This window comes from Benincasa hispida, chromosome 5 (genome assembly GCF_027475165.1).
Source record: "Benincasa hispida cultivar pf3 chromosome 5, pf3_genome.v1.1, whole genome shotgun sequence".
Taxonomy (NCBI): Eukaryota; Viridiplantae; Streptophyta; class Magnoliopsida; order Cucurbitales; family Cucurbitaceae; genus Benincasa; species Benincasa hispida.
In genome coordinates, this window is record NC_143482.1 from 62644314 (window position 1) to 62654369 (window position 10056).

Genomic DNA, 10056 nt, shown 5'->3' on the forward strand with positions numbered 1-10056 from the left:
TATTTTCACTACCTTATTTATTTATTTTTTTTTAAAAAGGCATTTCACTACTTTACTATTAGTATAGCATTGCATACTAAGATGCAACAAATAATAAACTAAGCAGTGACATGTTTGAAACATTAATAACAGCATCATGAAATGATTTTGATAGGATCGGGTATTAAGGGATTAGGGATATATTAATAATTAGATAAATGGTTTGTTGGGGAAGTTTAGTTATAAATGCAGAGGATAGAGAGGGAGGAAAGTAGGTAATATTGTAGTGAGTGAATTAGGACTTGAGTGGTATCTCAAGATTGGAAGGGTCCAAGTACCTCAAACACATGGTTTATCTTGTATTTTCGTTATTGTTTATCTTTCAACATATTCAAGTTCTATCAGATTTCAACCACTATAATACTACAAACTTTCTTTGGGGTAATCATCAGAAATTGAATTTTCACAGACCACCAGTTTGTCCATGAAACCCATGAGAAAAAATGAATCACAAAAGGCAATGTTTGGGGTTATCATGTGAAATTTCACAGACCAGTTTCTCTGCAAAATGGAACTGATTTAAAAAAAGAAGCTTCATACAATACAAAAGTGGAGCAAAGATAGATATAACAAATATAGAAATGTTACATTTTCCCTCAGATCAAAGCCCAATTTCAGCAAGGACATAATCAGATTTACGAAACAATTTCTAATAATTGTATCGTAAACGCCTGCATACAAAATATAATCTAATTGATAAAGGTCTATGAACAACTTAACAAAGAATAGCGAAAGTCAAAATTCATGAATTTCTGAATATCGTATATAACTAAACAGAGGTTGAAAAGAAACAGAATCAGGGCAAAGGAGATAGTAGACCAGACCTTGCATTTAAAGTCGACTCTTTTACGCTTTAATCTTCATAACTTTCTAGTCACTGCAATATATCAGTTGACGAATGAAATGCTTCCGGTTGCAAGGACGAGTTCAAATAATGGCTGTAAAATACTCACGGTCCAGCGAATCATCGAATCTGGGAAGGAGAGCAGAGTAGTCCAGATGCATCTGCCCCAACAGCAGCGAGATCACAAACAGTACAAAGCTGCCCTTCCTGGCTGGGCACGAACCGAGTACTGCAGTATGGACACGAGACATCTTTCTGTCCTCGATAAATTGGCACATGTGTAGCCCCACAGATCACAAAGGGATTTCTAAAATCATAGTTGAGTTTGGCAGCATCTGTCATATTTCTCTCAGCAGCCTGCAGCACTTGCCTGGCTGCCTTTGCTTGGTTCTCGACGACAGGATTGGTTTCGAGCAGACGCCTGGCAAAGTTACCAGCTGTAGCAAGGTTCTTAGCCTTAAAGCAAACAGTCATTGCATTCTGCAAGGCAAGTCTCAAATGAGGTAGCTGCAAGTTGCAGTGAGTAAAATAGGCCGCAAGTTCCTGTTGGCGGATTGGATTGTCCTTAACTTCTCTCCTCTTGAGCTCCATCTGCAAACCTAATATATACTCTTTCACTATAATAATCAACTCCTTCACCTCGTCAACTTCTCTCTTTGATTCCACAACTATCAATGGTATTGTATGAATAATGCTAAGAAAGAGTTTCAGAGCTTCAGTGAATTTCCCAGAGGTTGTGGCCTTGTAACCAGCTTTCAGCTTCTCTTCCAACTGAGAGAAACTGAATATGAGTGCAGGGGGTCCTCTAACATTTGGGCTTGCAGACTCGTTCCATCCTCGTTCGACTGCCAGAGTTATCACTGGAGCAGATGAAAATGCACGAAGATGGGAGTGGCTGCCACTATGAAGATCGAGAAACATTGATTTCAAGGGAGCAAAATTCTTTATTCCAAGTTGTCTGTTCAGCAACCGCATAGCAGTATCAAAATTGCCGGCAGCAGCATGCTCAGCAGCAAGAGACGACCTCTGGATCCAAATCTGGCTAACAGGCATGCCAGGAGTTGGAGCCACAAAAAATGAACGTGTACTGACAGAAGCTTTAGGTGTTTCGGCTTCAGGAGGAAGCTCCAAATCTTCAAGGTCCCAGCCGCCATCTTCTTCATTTTCTTCACCCACTTCACCATCTTCTAAAATTGCTCTAACATCCCCATTCGGTAAACCATCAACTTCAACCATGTCCAGCTCCTCACCCCAATCACCGTCAGCAGCCTCCTCTTCTTCATCCACAACACCCCTGCCAACAATATCTAACCCACCTTCAAATATACCTTTCATGACTCTCAGAAGAGGCCAATCACCACCACACATAACAGGAGAAGGGGGCATCAGGAGAGATGGTACTTTCCCCTCTGGCAAAGCTGGAACATCGTCTCCTAATTCAGCTGCAAGCCGTTCAGCAACATTGTGCAGTCCGTGAACTGAAGCTGTGATGTAAGCAAGGGGCAAGTGACCAACATTCTCTAGTATCTTAACACGCTCCCGAACATCACCCAGATACAAGGCGTTATGAAATTGGCCCATCACGTCATTTTTAACTTCAGCAATTTTAAGCATCTTAGACAACTTGTCGATGTTACCAGTTATGAGATAAAGAAAAGACAACCTCTCAAAATTTTTTGTCCTCTGATAGGCATATTCCACAATTCCAGCATTGCCTTGACGAAGCGCCTCAACACCCAATCTGTACCAGTGGTCTTTCTCATCCAGAGCAGTTGCTGATGCAACTGCAATTTGAATGCTCCCACTCTCAAGAGCCAAATTAAACCGAGTACTTTCATCTTTCACAAAATGAAGAGCAACTTCAGGGAAACCCTTTTGTTGCAAATAACTGATCATTGCTTGGCCGCAAAGCTGAGAGTTTTTAATCATGCTCATTACATGGTCAAATTTCTTCTTCAGAAGGGACAGCTTGAACATATACTCTGTTGCATCAATAACTATGGTTCTGTTTTTCCCATCCCGATCCAAGCAGAAGATAGTATTGCCAGAAACCTTCGTGATGTATATTGGGACATCAAGAGTTCTGATTATCCCACTATCTCCATTAGGCAGACAATATTTGATGTGATTTAACGTCGTATAAATGAAAACACCATTATCATCCCATGCACCACTTTTAACTCGGATTGTCTCATGAAGTGTGCACTGATGCACAAGCTTCTTGCTAGCAATGATAATGACATGTTTGCTAAGCAAAGCAACACTCTCCATATCATTGGACCAGATAACATACTTTATAAACGGGGTTTGTAAGTCACCAAGAACAACTCTTTGCTGGAGGTCAAATAAAACCACTCTGTCCTCAGATCTGCATAACAAGTTACCTGTTCCTGCATAGAATATTGCGTCTGCGGCAATAGGGAGGACACTCTTTTTAACAACTTCATTCTTGATATTCTTGATCAAGACTTGCATGTTACTCTTATCTAACACCGCAAACCTATTACGAGCGACAAAGACAGCTGATCCTCCAATGCCTCTCTTTGCATCTTGTACACTATCACCTCTACCAATGCTTTCCTTGGGTATGGTATATAATTCATATGACCCACCTTCCAGATCTGAGCAAATAAGAACCGCATTTTCTGTAGGACTATACGATATTGTCCTTGGGCTCTGATTCAAGCTAATGGATCCAGGACGTCGAATTGGAATTACTTGAGTATCCCTTTGGGTTGAAAACTCATAAAACCGCAAAAACCGATCCTTGGTATACAAGAGAGAATCTCCACTAATAACAAAAGCTGGCCGTTCTCTCTCCAACTTAAAGACAATCATGCCACTGTCGTGACCAGCAGCCAAGAGATTCATCTCAGGATGAGCAGCAAGAATCCAGAATCGGTCGTGCTCACGACGAAATGTCTGGACACCAGTTCGTTTTGTAACATCCCACACACGGATGCTCTTGTCCTCTGAATTGGATATGATCAAATCCTGTTTAGCATGGAACATAACACTTGAAACATTATTCATGTGACCCCTCAATGTGTCCACTTCCCAAGCTTTTGTGTCTGGAAAAAATAAACATTCAGCATTTAAAAATTTTAATATCAAAGTTATAGCACAAAAAAATAAGAGCCACTTTATTCAACCTCCTCTTTAAATGTAATATATTTAGTCTTGCATAAGAATATAGAGAGAGAAAAATTGAAATCTTAATTAGATCGATACAGTTAAGAGGCCTATTATTAATACAAGAAGCAGTTCAGATTACTCGCCCAGGATTTATAACAGAATTTCTTACCATCCAAGAGAATATTCTAACAGAAAGGACAGTTCATTTTCGAAAGCTAAAGTTTCAAGTAGTTACCATTCATTCGCCACAACTTTACTTGCCGATCATCAGCTCCTGAGACAATCAAGGGGAGAGTTGGATGGAAAGAAGCCCAGTTGACCCCACGGTCATGACCTTCCAATACATATTTAACCACAGAATCAACGCCACCAAAAAGATCTGTATTCATTTGACTCAACCGCAAAATGTCATCTGCAGGGGACACCGTCTTCTTTCTCAAGGCACCAATGTCCCAAACACGAACAGTCTGATCTAGGGAGGCAGACACGACAAGGTCATCCTTAGGGTGGAATGAAGCACACATAACATAGTGATTGTGGCCGGTCAACACAGAAATGCAAGTACGGGACTGCCAGTTCCATATTCGAATAGTTTGGTCATCACTGGCACTCACAATCCATGGATACTCGTGGTGAAATTGCACGGTGCGGATATAATCAAGATGCCCAAGAAGAGTAAACAAGCATCGGTGTGTTTTATAGTTCCAAACTTTAATTTTGTAATCATCCCCTGAAAAAGAGAGACTTTTCAACTTACGAAAAATTCCATTCATACAAGAATAAATATTGCTATTTGCGTAATCCATAGTTACCATACTGTAGAAAAATGTCACTATATAATCAAACTAAAGGCATGAAGAAAAACAGAATGTAACAATTCTACCATCTCCTACGAAATTGACACTTCACAACATTTCACAAATACTTAACCATACCAGTTCGACAACTCAAAAACAAAAAAAAATTCTTCTGTAACTCAAACGCATACATAAGCACCATTATCCAGTAATTTTTTTAATGAGAAATTATCCAGTAAAAATTTCAATATCTCATTTATCTTTCACCACAGCCCAGTAATAAGATGCAATTGTGTAGGAAATATTGCCGTATCTTTTTTCCCCTAAAATATCATTAATACGCACTGCTCACAGCAAAGGAAGAGGTTTCGTTGGAAAGAAGTCAGTTGCAACTTAGATCTCTTAACCTCTGACACGAGATAGTCTTTAATTGGCTAATACTACTCCGACCTCGACAAATTCAGACCGTGAGATTGGTTATGAGCTTAAATTCACTTGCATCTGCAAACATTAGGTTAAGATCCACATTTTTTTGGTATCACTGAACACATTACTAACCCCCTAGAAGGAGAAGGCCGGGATCTACTAAAATGCAATGCAATAACGACCAACTGGGACATGACCAAAAAAACTTGAAATTAAACAACACTAGATCCAGGTTAAATTTAGATATTTTGTTCAAGAGACAGCGGAATCAAAAGAGATTCGTTACATTACCAAAGGTACAAGAGAACTTGAGATACTCGGTTCAAAAAAAAAAGAAAAAAAATGTGTACCTCCGGAAACAAACAACGGCTGAGATTTATGAAAATGAACACCACGAACAGGCCCATCATGTTCGTCAAATCTATCAATAAGAGTGCCCATTCGGTAATCCCATAGCTGGATCACACCACTGTGAAGACTCGCCAAGATCCATGGCCTCTTACTATGAAAACTCAACCCCTTCACTCTATTACTCTTCGTCTCAAACTTCGTCAGCATCTTCTCCGATCACAAAGTGTCTAACCTCTCTACAAAACAATTTCCCTCAAAACCATTAAAACAACAGAACTATAAATACAAACGCATCACCTACGAGATGAGACTAAATCAAACCTTCCCATTTCCTTAAACAAAATGCTTAACAATTAAGCAACAGTTGATACAAATTACACTACCAAATAGCTACAAAAACAAAATCAACATCCTTGGAGATTAAGAAAAAGAAAAATTCCAAGTCGAGATGTCCAGCATTTCCCCGTCAATTCAAGACCATTTCATAGAAAAATTCAAACAGAGAGCAAGGGAAGGAAGGATCTAAGAGCAACAAAAGAGGAAACGGAGAACAGAAATCTGTAAATTGAGAGCAAGTGCGTTACCTCAGATCTGAAGAGTAGGAAGGGGGATCAAGCAAAGTGAAAATTGAAGGCGATCAGTGGAAGAACATATTACAGAATCAAAATGAAAGAGAGAGAGAGAGAGGTAGATCGAAAGAAGAAAGGAGAAGAGAAAGTGAGAAGAAAAGGGTGAAAGGTTTTCTGGTTTTGATCTCTGCAAGTAAAATCAGAGAGAGAGAGAGGAAGAGGAAGGAGACAGAATTTTGCTAATTTAAGAGGGTCTCAAAACCCAATTTCTGAATTTTCAAGGGATCAAATTGCAATTACACAAACTCTCTCTTATATAAGTTTTAAAATTGGACTAATAGTCATAAAAATTACATCTATAAAAATTGAACTCCCAAACTTATATATTACAATTTTAATAATTATGTAAGTTGATGGTCCAATTTATAGTTGGTATAAGTTTAAGAGCTGAGACTCTGTTTGGTAATGATTTGTTTGTTTGTTTGTTTTTTTTTTTCAATTTTTGTTTTTGAAAATTAAGTATCTTTTATTCACATTTCTTGCAATGCTTTGCTTGTTGAATTCTTAGCCGAATTTAAAAAACAAAAACAACTTTTTGAAAGCTACTTCTTTTTAGTTCCAAAAACTAACTTGGTTTTTTAAACCATTGGTGAACGTGGATAACAAATGAAGAAATTTGGAGGTTGAAGTAGTGTTCATAAACTTAGGCCCCGTTCGGTAACTATTTTGTTTTTTGTTTTTGTTTTTGAAAATTAAGTTTATTTCGTCAACACATCTTTCTTAAGTACAATGATTGAATTCTTCATCAAATTCTAAAAACAAAAACAATTTTTTGAAAACAATTTTTTTTAGTTCTCAAATTTTGGCTTGATTTTTTAAACAATTGGTGCAAAATAGATAACAAATGAACAAATTTGGAGGTGGAAGTAGTGTCTATAAGCTTAATTTTAAAAAACAAAAACAAAAAACAAAATGGTTACTAAACGGGACCTTAATTGAAAAACAAAACAAAAAATCAAATGGTTACCAAACGGGACCTCAGTTTTTACGATTGAAAGTTTGAGAACATAATTATAATTACCACCATACTTTAGGCGTGGTTTTTGCAATTTACCTTTTTTTAATAAAAATATTTGGGCGAAGGAATTAAACTTGACAATAATACAAGTTTTATGTTAGTCGAACTATGCTATGTTATCAATTAAATTACAAGTTTAATCTCTATTATGTTTGCATCTAATAAATCATTGACCTTTAGAAAATATTGGGATTTTCGTACGGATGGCCTCTTTTCAGGGGCATGAATGAAAAATGGTTGGGGATTAAAAAACACTCGAAAAATGGACTTCTACTAATGTCACCCACATGTGAAAGTACCAACTTATCCCTAGAACACGCGTGAGAGTCGGATGCCCACTGTCACGGTCATACTTGTCCAGGGACTGTTGCCCATGGCCACATGCTCGATCCAACCTCTTTTTATCATGCTTTCATGTCATGTATTGTATTAGTTTAGTTAGCTTGCTTTCTTTGTATTTTTGTTGTAAGTGACCGCTCGCCCTTTTGCATATGCAAGAGTGTCAGTTGGCTTTTTGTTCAAAATGCACTATATGGGGATAAGACTAATCATCACTTCCCCATACCCAGAGTAGTACTCTATAAAGCCGTTGTTATTACTCATTGCTTTCTAGTCTACTACAATTTTTCTTTCTTTACTCACATTCTAAAAAATGCTTACGAAAACCTTTTTCTCTAAACTCGTTTTCTAAAACCGTTTTCCTTAAAACGAGGGTGGAGGTTACGAGAGGCACTCGGTGTGCCATTGACGGTCGGTGTTTGGGTTAGCTGACTTGTTCGTGAGTGGGAACAAGTGCCGCACAATCGTTAAGAGAAGCTTCCGAAAGGGCGATTGTGACAGTTGGTATCAGAGTTAAGTCGACTCATAGAGGGAAAGATCAATAGTCATGTCGACGACAAAGAACTTGAATAAGTCCCATGTGGATAGGCTGGTAAAGATGGAAGAGAAAATGCTCTACCTGAGAGAAGTCCCTGATAATATCCGTTTCTTGGAGACTCGGTTGCAAGAAGTTACCGAGAAAGCTGACAGAATTAATGCAGTAGTTGGTCGCCTAGACGGGTTACTCGTCAGAGAACTGATAATGAGGGTGGAGACCCTAGAGACAAAAGCTGCACGACCCGGCAGTTTTGAACACGGTAATAGCTCATCGGGCTCTGTTGCCCATATAGAGGAGTGCGTTGAAGAGTTGGACGGCTCCCAAAAAGCAATAATTCAGATGGTAACTGATCTATCTGAAGATTTTTTATCAGTCCTTGACGTCGTTAGAGCCGAGATTACGGATGTGAGTGTAAGGGTGAATCTCACCATCCGAGCGGTAGGGAACCAGGCCCCATCTGGGGGAGCAATGCCAGTGAGCAGAATAAAAATCTCGGAACCAAAACCCTTCTGTGGGGTACGGGAAACGAAGGCTCTAGAGAACTTCATCTTCGACCTTGAGCAATACTTTAAGGCGACGAACATTGTGACAGAAGAGTCGAAAGTCACGTTAGCGACCATGCATCTAGCTGAAGATGCAAAGTTGTTGTGGAAATCATGATTTGCAGACATACAAGAAAGACGATGCACGATAGATACCTGGGATAAGTTGAAACAAGAACGGCGTTCGCAGTTCTTCCCTGAGAATGTTGAGATCTTGGCTTGACAAAAACTTCGAGAGTTAAGACAAATAGGAAACATCAGGGACTATGTGAAATAATTCGCGGGACTCATGTTGGACATACATGTCATGTCCGAGAAAGACAAAGTCTTCTATTTTATCGAAGGGCTGAAACCGTGGGCAAAGTCGAAGTTATATGAACAGAGAGTACAAAATCTCTCATCTGCCTATGCGGCAGCGGAATGGTTATATGACCTTAGCACTGACTCTCAAGACGTGAGAAAACAACCAACTTCCTCAAATGGTGGGAACAGAAACAGTCGTTCTAGCCTTCCCAGACTTGGGGGAGGAGACAAGAACACCGGAGGAGACCGTAAGCCCTCCCAGCCAATATCAGGGAACAATTGGCGGGGGTCGTCATAACAACATAACAACTACAATCACCCCCTATCTTGTTTCATATGTAGAGGACCACACAGAGCGGGCAAGTGTCCGAATCAGACTGCTTTCAATGCCTTTCAAGCCATATTGGCCTCTAGCTCAAAAGACAAGGCTGAAAAGGGTGAACCGAAAATTGAGCCGGTTGCAGAGAGTGAAAATCCCAGAATGGGGGCGTTGAAATTCTTATTTGTGCTCCAAAGGAAAATGGGAAAGACGACGGAGCCATTGGAAAGGGGACTTATGTATGTGGATGCTTGGGTCAACCAGAGATCGGCCAAGAGCACTATAGTCGACTCTGAGGCAACCCATAACTTCATGACTGAAACAAAAGCCCATCGCCTGAACTTAACCTGGGAAAGAGACGCGGGGAAGATGAAAACTGTGAATTCTGCAGCCCTGCCGATTACGGGGATAGCAAAGAGAACACTGGTGAAGTTAGGGGACTAAAAAGGCCTTGCTGACTTCATAATTTTCAAGATGGACGACTTTGATGTGGTGTTGGGGATGGAACTTCTATTTGAACACAAAGTTATACCGATGCCCCTTGCCAAATGCCTAGCAATTACTGGATCTACACCCACCGTGATTCAAGCCAGTATTAAACAGCCGAAGTTATCATCAAAGCAGGCATAGTGGCAGGAGTGTTTACCAGAGTTTGATTTCCGATTTGAGCATAGACCAAGGAAATGCAACCAAGTGGCCGATGCTCTTAGTCGGAAGAGTGAACATGCGGCCCTGTGCATATTCACACACCTGAAAGCAAGTACGTTGAATGGAAC

General features: G+C 39.7%; 1 protein-coding gene across 1 annotated transcript; it reads right to left on the reverse strand.

Annotated features, from left to right (window-relative positions):
• Window positions 1–576: 576 nt before the first annotated feature.
• On the reverse strand, window positions 577–6448 carry LOC120077086 (coatomer subunit alpha-1). The gene is made up of 4 exons (XM_039030945.2): window positions 6177–6448; window positions 5592–5828; window positions 4254–4748; window positions 577–3954 (listed from the first exon to the last, which is right to left on the reverse strand). The coding sequence occupies exons 2-4, from the start codon at window positions 5797–5799 to the stop codon at window positions 1004–1006; spliced, it is 3654 nt and encodes a 1217-aa protein (XP_038886873.1). The 5' UTR covers window positions 5800–5828; window positions 6177–6448; the 3' UTR covers window positions 577–1003.
• Window positions 6449–10056: the final 3608 nt, after the last annotated feature.